This window comes from Tachysurus vachellii, chromosome 1 (genome assembly GCF_030014155.1).
Source record: "Tachysurus vachellii isolate PV-2020 chromosome 1, HZAU_Pvac_v1, whole genome shotgun sequence".
Classification (NCBI taxonomy): Eukaryota; Metazoa; Chordata; class Actinopteri; order Siluriformes; family Bagridae; genus Tachysurus; species Tachysurus vachellii.
In genome coordinates, this window is record NC_083460.1 from 28,037,736 (window position 1) to 28,058,344 (window position 20,609).

General features: G+C 37.0%; 1 protein-coding gene and 1 long non-coding RNA gene across 6 annotated transcripts in view; one reads left to right on the forward strand and one right to left on the reverse strand.

Moving 5' to 3' along the window:
* Positions 1 to 20,609, forward strand: part of mcf2l2 (MCF.2 cell line derived transforming sequence-like 2) — a 68,839-nt gene that overhangs the window by 39,295 nt on the left and 8,935 nt on the right. For 3 of the 5 annotated variants that reach the window (XM_060881305.1, XM_060881312.1, XM_060881327.1), the window contains exons 16-29: positions 446 to 512; positions 837 to 952; positions 5,679 to 5,748; positions 5,869 to 5,961; positions 6,087 to 6,179; positions 6,259 to 6,384; positions 6,573 to 6,794; positions 8,316 to 8,408; positions 8,736 to 8,814; positions 10,727 to 10,781; positions 10,918 to 11,015; positions 15,476 to 15,574; positions 18,033 to 18,116; positions 19,697 to 19,768. In XM_060881305.1, the coding sequence (XP_060737288.1) occupies positions 446 to 512; positions 837 to 952; positions 5,679 to 5,748; positions 5,869 to 5,961; positions 6,087 to 6,179; positions 6,259 to 6,384; positions 6,573 to 6,794; positions 8,316 to 8,408; positions 8,736 to 8,814; positions 10,727 to 10,781; positions 10,918 to 11,015; positions 15,476 to 15,574; positions 18,033 to 18,116; positions 19,697 to 19,768 (1,367 nt within the window). The remainder of the gene's footprint in view (positions 1 to 445; positions 513 to 836; positions 953 to 5,678; positions 5,749 to 5,868; positions 5,962 to 6,086; positions 6,180 to 6,258; positions 6,385 to 6,572; positions 6,795 to 8,315; positions 8,409 to 8,735; positions 8,815 to 10,726; positions 10,782 to 10,917; positions 11,016 to 15,475; positions 15,575 to 18,032; positions 18,117 to 19,696; positions 19,769 to 20,609) is intronic. The other 2 variants (XM_060881321.1, XM_060881336.1) reach the window with 2 other exon arrangements.
* On the reverse strand, positions 17,770 to 18,193 carry LOC132853549 (uncharacterized). The gene is made up of 2 exons (XR_009649181.1): positions 18,017 to 18,193; positions 17,770 to 17,928 (listed from the first exon to the last, which is right to left on the reverse strand). It is a non-coding gene; the product is annotated as an uncharacterized LOC132853549 (long non-coding RNA).

The window sequence follows — 20,609 nt, forward strand, 5'->3', positions numbered from 1 at the left end:
CACCATACACAGCCATATACTGTATTGCTAGTGCAGTAAATAATGAAATGAAACGTTCCTCTAGAAACTCTGTGCTACATAAAACAACACAGAACGAAAGACTAAGTACATAACACAGATAACACATAAAGAGCATCTCTGCGACCATTTAAAGTGCATGTTTGAAAACAAGTGCAAAGTGCCTGTCAAGTGCAAAGGTCTTTATAGCCTGAGGGTCTGTAGTAGAATTTGCTTTGTGTAACCTACAACATACAAAAACTTAGACAAATAGACTACATTTTTTTCTTTCTACAATGTCACCTGTGATATTTTAAAAAAAAGCAGTAGTTTTAAACCTTAGCGTTGCCCTCATTAATAGTTCTTTATAAGTATCCTCCACATTTTTCTATCTCAGTATGTTTATTTTCTCTTTAAGCACAGACACTCTTTCTGTTTCTCCTCGTAGACACATTATGAATGAGCTGATTGAGACGGAGAGACTCTATGTAGAGGAGCTCCAAAGTATAATTGAGGTATGTTGGGCTGTTTAAGACTAAACGTCATGCTCATGAATCGACCTTGTGCTCTGACTATTTGTTCAGTATGGGTATGAGACCGGCAAATGCAGCACACTTTAGTGAGTTTTATTTAGCATATCTTATATAAGTCTTTACATACGGTAGCATAGTTTTTGTAGACTGCACCTGGAGCTAACCGGAATTTCCTGTTGGCAGACAGGCAGAAAGTCCTGACAGTTATAAAGAATAAATAAACTGACGACATAAACTCTCTATATACAAATTGTCAGGAATTACACTGTGTTTTTTTTTTTTTTTTTTTTTTCTTTTTCCAATTAGGGCTATGCTGCCGCACTGGAGAATTCAGAAATGATGCATCTAATACCACCTGCTTTGGAAAACAAGAAGGACGTGCTCTTTGGCAATCTTGCTGACATCTATGACTTTCATAATAGGCAAGAAATGATTCTTAAATAAACCTAAAATTACAGTCTAGCATGTTCATATGAAGCCACCATGGCATTAACCACAAACTGATCTGTGGTTTCCATCTGTGACAACTGTTTGGCACACATGCTCTCTACATTCCTGTCATAAGTTAAATGATTGCATGCTCTAAAATAGACCAGCTGCTGTTACTTGTCCAAATTTTTACGTAGACATCTGTATACAGTAGGATACGAAAACTCGAAAGATCTTACAAGAAGACGGCATTTATTCTTCTTCCACAAACACATCTAACTGTTCTTTCTTATGTTCCACTTCATGTATTTTGTGTTTGTCCCTTCTGGCATGTGCTTATGGTTTCCATAATTGTATTAACACACCCAAATTCTTTTTTGTGTGGTGACTCCCAGTTCTTGATTCCAAGCACACGAGCATTTTTGTGTATAACATGATTTTGTGGTGGTTAAAATATGTAAGGCAAGCAGAGAGCGGCTGTTTTTCTCCTACATACAGAATTAAGATAAGCGCAACTCTATTCCACCACTACCATCATTTGAAATTTGACTAGTTTCTGCAAATATGAAATAGGAGCACATTGGACCAGTTATACAGGAAGTGAAAATACAATCCATCCATTGGAAATGAATATAATGCACATAATGCAGATACTTTAAAACATTTCAAGATGGTTAAACATTCATCTGCTGAATTAAAAAAGTAGTCAAGGCAATGGATTAATTCAAATGAAATTGTTTTTAGTTTACTTTGTGAAATCTTGGCTTGATTATTGGAGTTAATGAGAAGAAATAAGTTTACGTAACTTAATGGTGCTGTCATGTTTTACAGTTAACTCCAGGGTTAGAATAAGTTGTGTGTATTTTTTTTACCAAATTATCTGGCTGTACTGTAGCATGAAAAGGTAAATGGGTTTATTTCAAATGCCATAATTTGAAGTCTTGCCCTTGATATTTATAACAAATAATCTTCGGTCATCTCTTCAGGACTTAATAGAGAAGTGTCTTTATCAGTACAGAAAGCAGAGGAAGATAATATAGTAATAAATAGAAAATATTAATAATAAATAGTAGCTGCATTGCATAGACAAGCAGACATAAGGGTGATTATTCAGCATAGTACACAAATTAGCCAAAGAAATAGTCCTGATTGGCACACATGCTCCTTGTGGGTGGAAATTGGCAGCTGATCCAGTTAGGGGGTTGTGTGGGTATGTTGAGTAGCTACAGAAACAAGACGTCGTTCATCAACTGAGCAAGCAAAGTGCTACTGAGGCTATATGAGGTAAAATCTGAAGATGTTAAAAGTTTGTTGATATTGCAAAACATCTCCATACATTTCCTAACTTCACTGCTCTCATAACAACTATACACAAACAGAGGCATCAGCAATGTTATGTCCATAACAGTCCGATGATACAAAGATGCTCGACAACATGCTCCGTCTACTCTTAGTTTCTTGAATGTAAAGCTGATTAATTAATTCAACTAATGAATTAACTTTATTATTAATTATTTATCATGTTTTAATCTTTTTCATAGTAATACAGTTACAGAACTGTACCTCCACAATATTGCACACAACTGTAAATCTTAGATACAAATTTGGCTTAGATCATGTGTTTTTATAGGTTGTTATTGCATCACTTAAGGTCACAAGTCCAAGCAAGTGGAAAAGGTGTTATAAAAGATAACAAAGCTTTTTTTAGGTCTTGCAGTTGTAGGCAAAATTTAAAGCCTATTCAAACTGTAAATAAATTTCTGTGTGATTTGTTCTCCAACATATTCACATGAAATTGTATGAAAGTTTAAAAACATAACAAGAAATGTTATGTTTAATCATTTAAAATGTATCGGCCCTCATTGCCACTTCCAATATTTACTGAATGATCCGTTGATTGCTCTTTATAAAAGTGGGTTAATTTGTTCGTGTTGCCTTGTATGTTTTGTTTGAATAGCCAGCTTCAGATCACGTCACAGATTTTCAGTGGGATTGAGGTCAGGACTTGGATTTAGCTAGTCTAAATTGCGGTGACATTTTGCTGTACATTCTACTGATTCGTCCTGGAATTTGTTGATCCCACAGTAATTGCAGGCCATCCCAGAGCAAACACACCATTATACTCTGCCCTCCCTGCTGTGCAGATGGTGTGTGGCTTTAATGTTGGAATGCATTTTATTTCTATCGTTTTAACCCTTTAACAAATAAGATTAGCCTGTGCTCTAATCTGCCAGTAAATCACTGTAGCGTCAGTTCAGTGTCTGTGGGTTACCAAAGAAAATGCAACAAATAGTCTTAGGGCTTTGGTTTTCAAGCCACAAACATGGGACTTTGCATTGCTTTCAGTGATTTTTAGGATGAGTAGCAGTTTTTATGAAAGGTCACTGTGGTATAATGAACGCATAGATCATTTTGTAACATCATCTTGCGTGCTTTTGTCTATTAGTGCTCTGCAGTTATTTTCTTTTATATGACACTTCAGATCTGTCCAGAGTCTATTAATCACTGTTCACGAGAACGAACCTTTTGAGATTCTCAAAACATAATAGTTCCATCATCAATTTTTATAAATCATACACAATATATCCCAAATGTTTTGTGGATCCCTGACCATCACAGTCTTTCCCTAAACTATTTCTACAAAGCTGGAATTACATTATTGTATACATTATTATGTTCCTGTTTGCTATGGTACTGTATTAAAATTTCCTTTCACTTGAACTTAGGGCCTTAAACCTCTTCCTGCATGACCATGCCTCTGGGCACCAAGCAAATTCTTTAGAGAACACCCTTAGTTTGACAAGGTTGGAGTGGAAGAACTTGAGTGGTCTGCACCGAGTCCTGATCTCAACCTCACTGAACATCTTAGGTTGAAGTGGAACATTGGCCGTACCACAAGCCTCCTCACCCAAACATCTGTGTCTGATCTCGTTTTCGTTCTTGTGACTAAATGAACACAAATCCCCATAGCCACGCCCCAACATTTAGTGGAGAGCCAGATGAGTCGAGGCTGTTTCAGAAACTATGGAGAACTAAATCTGGTATGAGATGTCCAACAAGCACAAATGGGTGTCATTGTCCTGTATTCACAAACATTGGCTATGTGGTGTAGTTCAGTCTAATAGCTAAATGTTTGCATTTGAAAAACTACTTCTTTTATATCTTAAGCCGCACCAAGCCCGTTTTAAAAGCAAAGGAGATCATATGACTTCAAATAAGATCTTTGTAATTATGCTCACAGCATACAATGTGCTTGGGCATTAGAGAAAAACCCAAGGCACAAGCTTTTTTAAGCTAAACAGTCACCTGTTCAGGTTTCAGTTTTGTCTACTGTGGATGCAACTTGAGATGAGTGTAATTAAGCCTGGAACACACAAACCTGTTCAGTGCAAGAGTAAAGAAACAATATGTAAGTATATATGTAAAAGATTATTTGAGTCTTTAGGTTCTTTTCATTGCTTTTAGATCCTCTCACTTGTGCAGGGTAATGGAAGTCATTCAGCCTGTACTACTAGCTTCATGTTACTGTTAGCCAGTCATCACTGCTGAAATGAGAGCCTTCTTTTTACTTGCATAATGACATTTAGTTCATTATAATGTAATCTGATTATGATATTAATACCATAATAATCGCATTACATCAAAGGTCTGAAATTTATACCCATCTGCATTTTTGTGAGTCTTTGAAGGGCCATATAGTATCACAATTCATTTTGTTAACATATTATTAAAATAAAAAAATGATTAAAAAATATATTATATATAATACTAAACTGTAGTCTCCCAATAAGTTTGCCTTTGGGCTCCATCTACTTTTCTTTTTTTTAAACATACTTATACATATCTATACGTTGTAATTCATTTTGGGAATCAATCAATAAAGCACACTAAAGACTAACAGCCAGAAGCATAGCTGGGGAAGGCTGGATTTGGGTTTTCATTCATTCATCTTCTACCGCTTATCCGAACTACCTCGGGTCACGGGGAGCCTGTGCCTATCTCAGGCGTCATCGGGCATCAAGGCAGGATACACCCTGGACGGAGTGCCAAACCATCGCAGGGCACACACACACACTCATGCAATCACACACTAGGGACAATTTTCCAGAGATGCCAATCAACCTACCATGCATGTCTTTGGACCGGGGGAGGAAACCGGAGTACCCGGAGGAAACCCCCGAGGCACGGGGAGAACATGCAAACTCCAAACACACAAGGTGGAGGCGGGAATCAAACCCCGACCCTGGAGGTGTGAGGCGAACGTGCTAACCACTAAGCCACCGTGCCCCGATTTGGGTTTTACATTCTCAAATAATTTTATCACGCTTTATACAACAGAATTGAATTGAAGTGAAAACGTATTTTCTAATGCACGGTTTTTATGCAAGGTTTAGATTAATACAATACATTTGATAGCAAGAAGGTGGTTCAAAGATGCTACACAACATTAAACAATTAAACAAAAGTAATGATAATTACAACATGTCTTTAACTAATTAATAAAATCCCTTAACCTTTGGCAAAATGGCATTTTATTTATATAATAAAACATTTCCAGACATGCTGTTACTAGAACGCACCGCACCTTACTTAATTATTTTCCCTTAACAATAAACCCTATCATTTTTTATTTATTAAATGATGTAATAACACTTGAAGATTTGAATTGCTCTCTCTTCCTTCTTATGTTGTTCATTTACTTGTCGATTTTTCGTGCAGGACTTTTCTCAAAGAGCTGGAAAATTGTGTGGAGAAGCCTGAGTTAGTGGGAACATGCTTCCTGAAAAGGGTGAGTAATACCATAAGGCTTTGATGAAAGCAGCTGTGCCGCAGGCTATGCACTTACTCTAGGCTCTAGGATATTGTTCAGATTGAAAATGAAAGGCTGTCTGGCTTTGCTGTCCCACAGAAAGAAGAGTTGCAGATCTATGAGAAATACTGCCAAAATAAACCTCGGTCTGAGGCTCTCTGGAGGCAGTGTGGGGACAGCCTGTTCTTTCAGGTAATGCCTGAATGCTTCTATTTTGCCTTCACAATTCTATTCTTATTGCTTTTGTATATCACAGACGATTATACACATCCATAACAGTTTTTTGTTTCCCATTGTAATAATTCCTTTTGATACAGGAATGTCAAAAACGGTTGGACCACAAACTCTCATTAGATGCCTACCTGCTAAAACCTGTTCAGAGAATCACCAAGTACCAGTTAATGCTGAAGGTAATGCGCAGTGTTTTGGATGACATCATTATTTAGACTTTGATCTCTGACGGTTACTGTTTACATTCTTGTTTTATAGGAGATGCTGAAATGCAGCAAGAATTCAGAGGGCACAGCGGAACTAGAGGAAGCTCTGGCTACTATGTTGGATATCATAAAATCTGTCAATGATTCAATGCATCAGATTGCCATCACTGGATTTGAGGTATTTACATGCAAAAATTCAATGTTTATAAAAACACTTTTAACATGATGTGCATAAAGTAGCCTTCTATACTCAGTGTGCATTCTCGCTAAGTGGACTCTTTGGTCTATGTCCTTATTTCTTTAAAGGCACATGGCCGACCCGTGCTAAAAGAAGTACATAATGGTGACGTTATCTCTCCTGTCTAGGGTAATTTGAATGACCTGGGTAAACTGCTCATGCAAGGCTCTTTCAACGTGTGGACAGACCATAAAAAAGGTCACAATAAAGTGAAGGACTTGGCCCGCTTTAAGCCCATGCAGCGACATCTCTTCTTGTACAATAAGATGATTCTATTCTGCAAGAAGCGTGAGGAGAACTCGGATGGCCATGAGAAATCCCCATCCTACAGTTTCAAACATTCTCTGAAGGTAGGCACTTTGTGCTTGCCCTTATTTAAATCTTCATTTGTGACATTTACAAACAGGTTGGTTGTGAAAATAGATTCAAAATGTCTTCTACAGTCTCTGAGACACTTTTATACATACTTAAAACACAGTACATATGATACACCTATAATTATAATTACACATATAAAAGTGGAATTTTGCTGGATAATATCTAACACTAGGTATACTTTAGAAGCCAAACCAAACAACATGCATTATATTCTGAACAGCCAATTAGTCCTAATGCATCTTTTGTTTCTATCCTTCAGTCTATTGGCACATAGTCTTTACGTAGCTAAGGATAGTTATAGCAGCTTTTCCTGCTAGCTAGCTAGAGAAAAGAGGAAAGATGTATAATAAAAACATTTTATAAAATATTTTGCAATATAGAAATGTAGTAATACACTTTAGACATGACGCCATTTCTGTAGATGAAGGTAATGGTAAAATAGATTAGCTACTTTACAATATCAAAGTGCGTTGCCTGCTAGCTACCTGATTAATAAGGCAGGTTATACCACAGTGCTGTTAAAGCTTTTTTTAATGCTCGATTCTGATTTGTTGATTAATGTACAGCTCTGACCGTAGTTATGGCTACATTGCTCATGTAAACGAGTTCATGAGTTGCTGAGGGAACAAATGACTGCTATGACAGCTATGTTCTGATGTGAGTGATAACAGGAGCTAATCTGTTTTACAAACATTTCACAGCATTAAAAAATTCCACCAACGTACGACAAGTACAAGTGCAACAGAAAAAAAAGAAAGTCAGATCATATCTCCCCAGCCCATTTTCTTAATTTCTTCCTTGATCAGTTTGCGTCAACGACTGTTTTACCAATGGAAGTTATTTAGCTTCGTAAATGAAGCAAATTTATTATTATTTATTAATAAATAATAATATTTAATAAATATAATAAATATAATAAATAAATATTTATTATTTAGCAAATGATAAAGGAAACTTTGTGTGTCTTTGTTTCTTTCCTGATGAGGAGGACCTGTTACACTGAAAGTATTTTTTCTAGGAATTGAAACCTATGATAATTATGCTAAATTTTTCAGTCTGTCTTTTTGAATTACGTAATTTTCAACTTAAGGTTAGGAGAAGAGAAAAGCAATGCCTCTTTTCAAACCAAGGACCAATGTGTTAAGTTTTTAGCCCTTGAAAGTAATGAAGCATCCCATAGGCTTCATCTAAAAATTTATGGTTTCTGTCACTGAGCTCATATTCTCAAAAGGTTGTCCTACACTAATGCTTTAGTTTTTTTCCTATAAATAAAACCTTTGATACTTCACTTCCATAATGTTGCCAATTAATAATGATTTACTGATGTCTGGGTTAAAATAATGTCATTAAAGTCTCAGGAAACCAGCAGATTTCTTTCGGTTTTCAGCAAAAAGACTATACACCTGCAGGTTATTCGAAATGGATGCATTGATTTAAAAATAGAGAAGTGAAATATACTCATAGAAGGATATGTTTGATGTGTTCTGTGGCAGATGAGTGCCGTAGGAATCACAGAGAATGTGAAAGGAGACGCAAAGAAATTTGAAATCTGGTACAATGGAAGAGAGGAAGTCTACATTATTCAGGTGAGGGGCAGAATAAGACATGAAAAAGCGTTTTTGTTATTTGAATCTTCAGTCATGTACGACCATGTTTATTTCTGGCTTTTCTAGACATTGTGTGTGTATGTCTTTTCGTCTGTACTGCAAGATTTGACTTTCAAATAAATTCAAAAAGACTAGACTGAGACCAGGCATGCACAAACAGCACACCCACACAGCACCACACCACCACCTGCACATCTCCAAGCTTCTTGCAACTCTTGTTTTATTTTTCTGCTGGACCACTGGGGGGCACTGTTGACTCTCAGGCTGCTGCAGTGAATCACTGAATCGATTTGCATTCTCTCACAGGCCTCCTCCATGGACGTGAAGAACACGTGGGTGTCCGAGATCAGGAAAGTACTGACGGGCCAACTGGAGGCGTGCAAAGGTGTGTTTTTCACATGAGGTGTCAGGGGTCACTCGCCCTCACATTGTAACACAATTCAGTCAAAGCCTGATACATATTACAGCACACAGGCTGGAGGAGGTGATTACAGAGGTGGATGCTGTGGGATGTGCTGAAGGGTTTGATCATTCCTGCTTTTTATTAATATCTCTTTTAGGATGGAACATTAGGATTTACCATTGACCTATGTTCAGAACTGTTTTTGCATTACAGAGCATGTAATTGTATTCAAACTTGCTGAGGCTTACATACAGTATTTACACTGCAGGCTAAAGGTTTTTAATTGAAGCCCAGGTGTGTATATGGGGTGGTTGGATTGAGGAACATATAACTAGGAATTCCAGCTGGTTTGGTAGTTTTAATATTGTATCCTCTATGGAAATAGGCTACTGATTGTAAAGTCATTCAGGACACTCAGTAACTCATGCTAAACATGATTATTTTTGTATTCATATGCAGTATTTACTTTCTTATAATGATATGTCTTACAACGTCAGGACAAAACAGACTAATGGAAACATGTCCAGCAGCCCTCATGCAAAGAGGAAAATAAATAATCTGTCCAGGCAAAAGTGATTGCAATGTGGTTTTGTTTTATTAATCAAATCGCCACTGCAGTGCCATGCTTCTGCATGCAAGATTACTCTGAAACAAGATCTTTGTTATTGGTACAGAAGGGCTGTCGCTTTGCCAAACAACTCCAGCCTAAAATGTCTTTTGAACAAGAACATTGGGGAAAATGGAGTGAAAACATATCATTTGAAAACAAATTGTAGTCTGCCTGACTTGTTCACCCACTTTGATTCAAATAGGTATGTTCAACATAGTATACAGATTAGCAATATTTAATATACAATCAATAAATTAGCAATATTTAATAGTCATCCAAAACTGTTTTTTTTATGTCATGCTTTTTTAATTAAATCGTTTAATTACCTTTAATTTGACAACTTCTTTCCAAACATGCATTTGGACATTTCTTGACATTAGGACATAACTGTCTCATATATGTTATGATACTATAGCCCCTATCACATGCTTGCTACGAACTTTTTCAGAGCTTTTCAGGTGAGCTGGAATTTCTTCCAGATATACTGTGATTCACAAAAAAGAGGGTTGTCACACAGACTCAGAGTTCAAAAATAGGCAATAGATCATGTTATCAGTAAATAGTGTGAAGTAACTGAAATGAGAATATAAAAATCAGGAAACAACCAAGATATCAACACACGGACAAAAAGCTTGGCGAGTTCAGGTTAGGCACACTAAGTCTAATATCACAAATTTTGTCTGAATGAAAGTCTCTTGTCAGCAGCGAGTGTGTGGGTGTGTAATAGGCAACAGGTATGTGTGTGATTAGAACTCCGGAGACTGAACGTACCGGTGGTGTATGGAGCTGGGGATTGTAGTTTGTTGCTATCTCGAGTGTAAGCCTGAGAGAGTCGACATGACATGTAGGGCCACATCAGCCGAGTATTTTCATTATAGTACAGTACTAAAATGAAAATGCTGAGTATTTTCATTTTAGTACCGTAGTTTAAAGTAGTATACAAATTTATAGTACAGTAACAGATTCATAATGTGTTGCATTACTATGTGTTGTATATTGTAAACTTTTTGAAGGTTTCATGGTCTGTGTCAGGTGTGTTACATAAGTGATAATACTACTAGTACTATAATAATAACATGAAATAGTCAGTGTAAGTGTGTTACATCACTCCAAACCAATGGAATATTGTAGAAACTCTAATTTGGTACAATTGAATATGGCCTAATATGTTGTATACATGCCTGAAACTGCTTTCTGTTGTGTCTTTCCTTATTGTACCTTACTCTTCAGTGCTGTGAGAATGTCCAAACTTTAAACAAATCAATTTCTTTCTTACTCTTACAGAAGCAAGTCAGCTACATCAAAGAATCACTGAAAACATTTACCATGCTCCCATGAGGTATTTTGTGTTTATATACTGTATATCTTTGTACACTGCCAAGCTTTTTGTGTAAAGCCTTCTGAATAGTCATTCAGTCAGTAGAATTGTGTGGCTCCAACTTCTTATTTGTTCATGCTGTGCACTTCTCTGGCAGGAACGTCCGAAAAATGGCCCTGAGGCAGTCAGACTCCTCCAGCCCAGAGACAGGCTACAAGCGCAGTGACAGTGGTCCCAACATGAGGCAGAAACGAGGTGAGACTCACAGGAGCCTTGCAGCATGCCTCAGAATATAATAATCAGCGACTCAGTTTGAGATTTTGATAACAAAGAAATCTTTAATTAGTAAGCAGTACAAAGCAAAATGTGAAATACAGTTTGTATAGCCACAGTATAGCAATTATTCTACAGCTACTCCCTGCTTACCTACTGTTAAGTATTTAGGCCACCGTCTATAATTGTGAAATTATTTGTAATTCCAAAGGGCTGCAGTCCAAGCTCTCATTCATGGATAATTGAATGCTATTTGGCTCAATGCTCAGCACTCCCTCAGAACTGTCTCTATCACTTATGGTTCCACTTGCCTACTGAAAATGTCCTTAAATAATTTATAAGGATAATTATTACTGATTTTCCCTCAGTGTTGTTGAATTCTCAGATCTGTTTGGTCAGAAGGTGTTGAATTTCTGTAACAGCATGACTAGGCCAGCAGGCAAATCACAGCTTTAGAAGTAATGTACTCGAAATAATATGTTATTGTTTCGAATAGCTAATTCACAAGATCTTGTATGGTGGAAGCTTCATGGAATTTAACACTATTAATAAACAGTACTTGAATAAAACAGAGTTTTATTCAAGCATAGGTAAAAGAATGTGTTTCCACTTTTAGAAAGTCTTCTGGATTGGAGGCTTTACTGTTTATAGGTAACATGACAATCTGACCACACAATTAAACGTAATGATCAACTTATCTATAATTGAATTGTTTGAGAGGATTAAATCACTTCAAGACATGCTGTTAAAGACAAAAATAATCAATCATGGAGTGTTGTGATGCCACTTTGTTTGAACTGATTGGATCCCAGTTTCTGAGATTTTTCAAGTCTAGCAGTTCACTTTAAATTGGTCTTAATGGTAAGTAGTAAGAATGAATAATAAAAATATTATTCCTGATCTGAATAGCTTGCACTACACTTAAACATGGATTGCAATTAATTGGTAATAGTTTGGCTAGATTTCACTATAACAGTGTAAATTCTTTTCTCTTCTCACAAAGTTTCCTATTTGGAAACGAACAGCTCATGCACAGAGTACAAGGCTAGAGAAGATCAACATGGCTATATCATTCCAAATATTCCAGCTCAAAGGGATTTTATAACCTAATTGAGTCCAGAATTTGAACATTATCATCTCTAGACACGTTCCCCATCTCAGCACAGATGCAAGGCCAAAGCTGTATTTTCCTGGCTTCATGTGAAGTTCACAATTCTGTCCCATTTTTTTATAGCTCGGTTTTGTAGATGAACACAATTCATGTCACCCAACTTCAACATCAATAGTGAAGGTCTCCTAAATACTAGCTAAACACAATGGATTGAAATACGTGATCAGTAAATCACTTGTCAGTGTCTTGACTTGTTAGTGTAATACACAGAACATATTACAGTGAATAAGATCAGTAATTAAACATGCACTCCCATCACAGAGACCAGCAATGAGTTGATAGGGATTCTAGGTAGAGACTAGAGACTCACACATGAGAGAACACCCACACATGGCATTAGAGGTTTTGTTATTCATGCCAGCCTTTGGAGTCTATAAGTGAAGTATAATCATACATAATTAGAAAAAAGGCACAGCGCTAAGCCTCTGGTGTGCGCTGGGTTTTAAAATGGAATGTGTAGCTGATTTTGTTTGAATATCGCAAAAGCACACCTAAACTCAACTCTCTATATAACATATACATTCCAGCCCAGACTTGTTTTACAACTACGCTGCTTTCTTGAGTTTGTGGTTTTCTCAGTAAAATGTGGGGAAATTCACATTGCTTTGGTAAACTTGACCAAAACAGAAGGCTAATACATATACTGTATTTGCTCAGTCAGCCTTACAATTAAAGATCATCAAGTATTAGTTTCTTGATTTTCTTGCTAATTTAATGCTGACTAATTTACACTCTGCCAGCCAGCTTTCTCCCATCATAAGACAAATATTAACCAGAGAAGATGAACGCAGAGGAACACACACACATACTGTCCACCCTTTTCTGCCAACATGAGCTCAAAGATGCCTATGATTGATGTCATTGTTGGGATTGTTGGGATTCAACCTTACAGTCTCCAGATGACAAGGCAAACTTTTGCACCATTCAAAAGAAAGACGGATAAAAATGCATAAAACAGTGGGACCTCGAGCTCTACATACAGGATCTGTTGAATGTATGACAATTGAGAAAGCGTTTCATTAGAATAAAATACAACTCAAAATGGCTAAACTAACTATCCCAGTACATTGATCTTTTATTTGCTGTTGTTGTGAGCTGCAAGAGTAAACCCTACGTGAGTAAGTGATTCTGACAGGTATGTCACCCCTCTGAGGACAAAAGGCCTCTTCATCGGCTCACTGGCTCATAGCTGTGTTAATAAAGCAGGAGAAAATGAGCTGTGGGAGCGGAGCGGTACGATTCGCTTCGTCCTTTATGTTGATTGGCATCTGCACCTCGTGCCTCACATCAGCCCCCGTGCGCCAGCGCGAATGCCACTGGAACCTTCAAAACAGAAAAAAAACTAATGACTGGCATGCTTATTTACAGACTGTTTGAATCACACTTTGTAGCTATAGATTTCTTTGCAGATTTAGAGCTTCACGAAAAAAAGCTGTGTTCTCTTTTGGTCTTAGCTACTGTTTGTGAAAATGATTTATTGATAATAATTTGCAATATTAACAGCTGTCTTCTAGCAGAAATATCACTCCACTAATGAGACTCAAAGATTTATTCTTTAGCAAGTGATAAGCCACATACTGTGGCACAATCTGGCTGTTTGATTTGAAAATTGCTGTGGAAAGAATGATGACTAAAGCTGTGAGCTGTAGGCAGAGTTTATTTTGTCCTTGTGTTTGATAGGGGCCTGGCTTTTTAAAAAAATTTTAAAGTTTCACTTTGTGATTGTAGGGCAGTCAGATCCTGTGTTCTTCAAGAATGCTTTAGTTTCAAAACAGAAAAACTGCTTTGACATCACTTTAAGATTGGCATACCAGACTGGAGTGAAAGCTGATGTGTTAACGCCTTTAGAGAACCTGCGAGTCGGCAATTATGCTATTTTATTACAATTGTCGCACTGCTTCTGCAGGAAAGGTGTTGCAAGACCTCTTCAAGGACACACACAAAATTAGTTTGCAAAACTATCTGTCCTTCACACTTTCAATAAGACAGCTGACATGGAACTTTAGAAGTGATGTAAGACGTTGCCGTTGATGGGCAAGTTGTGTTGCGCTAGTGCATATTTGGTAGTGTTTTGGTACTCTAGTGGTTTTACAGGGAGAAAACATTATACATTATGTACATTGCATAGTTAGTCCAACCCTAGAAGATTATGAACTGTTATCCCACTGCAGAACTTTAGATCATTGCATTTGAGATGCTTCTTTCTTGCAGTGCCTCAAAACAGCTTAGCATGGAAGTGGCATTTATCAATTCATTTTGTTAAACACCACAACCACAAGAAATAATTAAGCTTCCTGCAAGCTTGGCAACAGGTCTTAATCTCCTCCTGTCGTGTCACAGAGCAGCGTTCCACACTCTGAGGAAAGTGCCGTCTGCCCTCTTCCTCATACTTGAGCTCACAGATGCCGCTGATTGGTTAATCTGGGGAAAGACTTCCAGTTACTGATGGCTGTTGCATCGTTGTTGCTTTTCTTAAAAGCTCTTTTGTCTCGAATTGTCTTTGGGATTCCACACAGTAATGAATGACAAATGGATTTTGCATTTGTGCAGCATCATATTTATACTTCAGCGAAACAGGATGTTGGTTAAAGGCAACAAAAGATTTCCTGAGGACTGAGAGCAAATGACAAATGATTTAGAATGAAGTAAAATATAAATGATAAAATTAAAATGATACAAGTAAGAATCTTTGAGACCAAAAAATTAAAACAAAGATTTATACTTTTATTATACATTTATTTTAATTTTTAGTTTAAATTTATATATTTTTTTATTTAAATTATAGTGTGTTATAATGTGAAATTTTAGATGATCAGTTTTTCCTTATTTTTATGAGTTACCCTGTAAGCCAGGCTGGAATATTTATACAGTATGTTTGCGATATTGCTTAGCCTGAATAATTACAAGAATAATAGTTCAGGTAAAAATGAAGAGACTGTGAAGGGTTACAAGGATGTATTATATCAGTGATCTTTACATTTACCGACATTTGTCAGATGCCCTTATCTAGAGCAACTTACATTTATTTCATTCATCTGACCGGTTGAGGGCCTTGCTTAACGTTGATTTTTTTATGTGCCTATTGCTATGGAGCAAAACCTTGTCTACTTCAGACATATGGGACTTGAATTGACCTGTTTGATGGTGACATTTAAGACGATTTCTTACTGTGCATGCTCATGCCCTCTCCCTGCCTCTTTATCTCTGCCAGTTCTTCACTAACCCCTCACTTGCTCTTGTGCTTTTCTGCTTCTCTGCTTACCTCCTTTAGCTGGTGCTATGTCCAACCTTAGCTCAGACCCATCCTCAGCTCTGGCTAGAAAGCGCTTCACCTTACATGGCCTCTCCAATCGCAGGTCCCTTCCAGCAGGTAATGCTCCAAAGTCTTTGCCATTTTCCTGTCTTGCATCTCACATGGCCTTCAGAGCACAGCCCAGCCTCAAACTGTCTCCCTTTGTCCACATCATGATAAATCATCCTCATCGCCATCCCTGTCATTCATCTTATCATACGGGCTGGGTCATTTTTTTTCCTCTACAAAATAAAAAAAAGAATGTCAACTAAATAGACCGCATGAACCCAGGGTGCGTTTTGTCAGAGCGGAAGAATTATTATCGCACTTTTAGATTCTCAAAGGAATTCAAATGTTAGCAAAATAGGCCAAGCAGTGCATTGAGACAAAAGGAAACATGAAAGGTGAAATTTCCTGCGCTCAAGCAAATGTCATAGAGTACTGTTTCTATGTGCCTCTGTTGTGCTGTTGACATTTAAAAAAAAAATATTACCATTTATGGTAGATGTATTTGATGGAAGGTTTAGCTTCAATCTTTATTGCTCAAGCTGGCTTGGACATGCTCTCCTACACTGTATAGGATGATTTCATTAGATATAAAGCAGTCTTTTGATATGAAGATTTCGCTAAAATAACCTCAATGAGACGTTTCTTGTAGCCATCTACCAGTTTCTGACATTGACTGGAAGAAAGTTTCCACCACTCTTCAATGCAGAATTCTTTCAGCTGTGTGATGTTTGAGGGGTTTCTTGCATGCACAGTCTGATTCAAATCACTACACAGGATCTCAATAGGATTTAGGTCTGGGATTTGACTTGGCCATTCCAAAATTCTCTATTTTTTACTTTTCAGCGAGTCCTTTGTGGATTTACTTATGTTATGTTTTAGGTCATTGTCATGTTGCAAGGTCCGGTTCCATTTCAGCTTAATTTTTTTGACAGATGGTCTCACATGTTCCTCAAGCACCTTCTGATACAATGTAGAATTCATAGTGAACACTTCCACCTCCATGATTTACAGTAGGTATGAGGTTCTTTTGCTGAAATGCTGTGTTTGGTTTATGCCAAATATGCCTTCTGTTATAGTCTCCAAATAATTCAATTTTAGACTCATCTGTCCAAACCTGTTCCAGAAGTCTTGGACTTTGTCTCTGTCTTCTTTGGCAAACTTCATTCTTGCCCTCATGTTTTTCTTAAACAGCAAAGGTTTCCTCCTTGCACACCTCCCATGATAATTAAAGTTGTTCAGACTCTTTCTGATTGTAGATTCATGCATTTTGACACCAACTGTAGCAAGAGCTCTCTGTAGGTCCCGTGATGAAGTTTTAGGGTTTTTGGAGACTTCTTTAAGCATCTTGCAGTCAGCTCTTGGGGTGAATTTGCTTGGACGGCCTGACCTGGCCATGTTGGAAGTCGTTTTAAATGTTCTCTACTTGTAAATGATTTTCAGACAATGGAATGGCGGCTTACAAATTCTTTTAAGATCATTTAATAGAGTATCTCTAACCAGACTCATAAGCATCAACATCTTCTTTTGGAATCCTTTGGATCTCATCATGGTGATACCTCTCAGGTCAACAATTAAGAGCAAACTAAATATCTGAGGTTTAAATGCTTCAGAATGCTCTTTAAACAATGTTCTAAAATTGTGCACCTGATGTGATAAACCTGTAAGTAATTTTATCCATTTTAAGTACAAAAATGTGGGGTGTCCTTACTTTTCCCTCACAAGAAATTACATTATTTTAATTACATTTTACAGATCATTTAAAAAATACTTTCATTGGCTTTATTTGTTTAGTTACAGAATATAACTTTAATTTTTCAATATTGTTAAACTGAAGATAAAATGGCCATACTGTATGTTTAACTATAAAAAACACAGGCTATATATATATATATATATATATATATATATATATATATATATATATATATATATATATATATTTTTTTTTTTTCATACTGCATACAGCACCAACGGATGTATTTTGCTTGAGCGTAGGTTATGTGTGAGACTTCCACAAGGTACTATAGTTTGATTGTGTAGCTCATGTCTGTGATTAAGGCCATCAGTATACAAATTAGTCATGGTGACATTTCAGGACGACGTGTCAATATTACACGTATCGGCTTCCTGAGACCGGTCCTGGTTGAGAACTTGACTCTGTCAATAAATTTCATCATGTTAGCATATCTGCCATCGATTTTTCACGCAGGGCCTGTGAAGCGGTGGACCGCCAGAGTGTCCACGGTCTGTCATTATCATCTCACCATTCCTTCTCCCTGCTTCATCCATCACACATTTGTCAGTTCCCGAGTCAAGTCTTTAGCCGCCGGAGTGTTTCGTTAAATAAAACTGCGGGGGAATGAATAAAGTTGATTCTTTGTGTTGCTAGTGACAAAAACAACACCCGGCCTTACAGCTGAGTTCTGTAGAAGACAGGAATCAATACTTAGAACACAGAGCATGGTTTTTATCATTTTCTGATCTTTTTCTCGGCTGATTACTAACCCTCACCTGCTTTTTGCTCCAGAGCCGACGCCTAAGGAGGCCGAAGTCCCTCGCCGCTTCTCTTTAGCTTCCTCCCTCAGTGCCTCCTCTACCACACGCACAAAAGGTATCTGGAGGCCCATGTTTCCATATGTACCTAGATTCCATTTCCTTTTCCTTTGAACACTCAAGCCTTTTTATCTGTGAGACAGCCTTCCCGTACGAAGGCGATGGTCAGACTAATGACTCATACAAGAAACTACAACAGACATCTGTTCACACTTTAACAAAAAACATGAAATGAACTTTTATTTAAATTCCAGCACACGCACATCAGCATGACTCAAACAGTTTACGTCACAGGGACATCAGAACAAAGTTGTCTTTTTGATCATCCACTCTTGCGTACAATGTGTCGCTTAAACCCAGCAGGGTTGTACAGCAGCACTGACTCTTTGTGATGATTTATTTAATCTCCACACTCAACATGTGATAAGCAGATTCCTCTCTCGTAACACAACATTCCTACTATAAATTACCATCATAATAGATTTTTTAAGCTGTTCACACACCAGTGTGTACAAACAACAACTTAATAAACATTCTGACTTGGTTAATGCTGACTTTACACTATACTAATACTACAGCCATATTGACAAGTCGTATTTAACCCTTTTTACAGGGACACCATTGGAATGGAAATTGGCTCATGAAACATTTTCAGATAGTTAGGCTACAAGTTTGATATAAAATGAGGAATTTTCTATGAATATATTGCCTCTAATTCTACTTTTAATATCTACTTTTTAATGTGCCGTTAAGCCACTGTGGAGTGTGACATGACAAAAAAAAAACACTGTGGAGTGTGACATGACAAAAAAAAAAAACACTGTGGAGTGTGACATGACAAAAAAAAAAAACACTGTGGCGTGTGACATGACAAAAAAAAAAAACACTGTGGAGTGTGACATGACAAAAAAAAAACACTGTGGAGTGTGACATGACAAAAAAAAAACCACTGTGGAGTGTGACATGACAAAAAAAAAACACTGTGGAGTGTGACATGACAAAAAAAAAAAACACTGTGGAGTGTGACATGACAAAAAAAAAAAACACTGTGGAGTGTGACATGACAAAAAAAAAAAACCACTGTGGAGTGTGACATGACAAAAAAATTCAATGCATAAGCAAACACAAGCAACCCAAACCCGGTGGAAATTCTATTATTTGTCTGCTGGTAAAAAGAGTTAAAAACCCTTCAAATATCTAATACCAGCTTTAGGCTGTAAACTAAATAAGAAATAAACATTCAACAAGACAATCCATTAAAAGCGATCTAAAAAGACACGTGCAGGTGCTTTTTACTCGTTAACAAACAAACTGCATTTGACATCACTAAGACGTCATTTGGGCTCGTTGTGTTGATGTTGCGTAGAGATGTGTGTATGCTACTTGGCATAATGAGTAAATGATATTTAAAAAGAATCTCATCAGTAATAAACTGTAACTCTTAATGAGCTGACATTTAGAACGAAGCATATTCTGTCTTGAACTTTGCTTCCACCGCTCTTCCCTTGTATTATGAGAAAACTCTCCGCTTGCAGAGGAGCCAAAGCTGGTTCGATACTCATTATCTAGATGCTCTTTTCTTTGTCAGAACAGACTGGCAGCCGATTTGCTTTAACAAACTCCCATTGCTTTACTCAGGTCCTCTTTCTGCGACCGTTAAAAGCAAGCGACACCAAATTAAGAGCGACCCCACACCTTTTGGTTATGAAGGTATTATGCAGACAAGCAAGAATGTGTGCATGTGGAATGGTGTGCGTGTAAGACATGCTTGACACGACGGAATGAGCTCGGTTATGGTGTGAACGTCGGACGTGTTTTCCTGTGATATGAATGTGCATGATGTCATGGGCTGAGACCTCGCTCTTGTAAATTGAATTCCAGTTTGTTTGTTTTTTCACTGTTTTGTTGTGTCTTCTGATGTGCTCCCTGCATATTGTTTTATTTCATTTTTTGCATCTATTTGCACCTCATTATTTGTGCCCAGTTTAGACAGTGCTAATTCCCATTCTTTATTCTTGTATAACCAAATAGCTACCAATTTGAGTGCTAATACTTTGTTATTTGCTATAAATCTTGTGATTTGCACAGTTTAGTCATTAGCTAATTTGCTGTCTTTCTTAGCTAGTGATTTATACAAAATAATGGGCAGCCATTGTGGCTACCGAACTTCAAACTTGTCCAGTATTTTTCATAATATAAAAATTAAATACATAATATAATATAATATAATATAATATAATATAATATAATATAATATAATATAATTAGCTAATTTTCTATAACACTTTGTGCTTTACAAAATATAATCAATAGCCATTTTGCTATAAAACTTTTTGTTACATTTTCTACAATATAAATGTTTACGATCTACCTTGGCTGATTTACACAGCATAATGACTAGCTGTCTCGCTAGCAGCTTAGCTAGTGATTTACACAGTATAATCATTAGCTAAGTTACTATAAATGTAGCTTGTGATTAACACAGTGTAGTCGTTGATAACTTGCTAATAAGGTTAGACTAGTGCTTTAGACAGTATTTTAGCAAACTTGG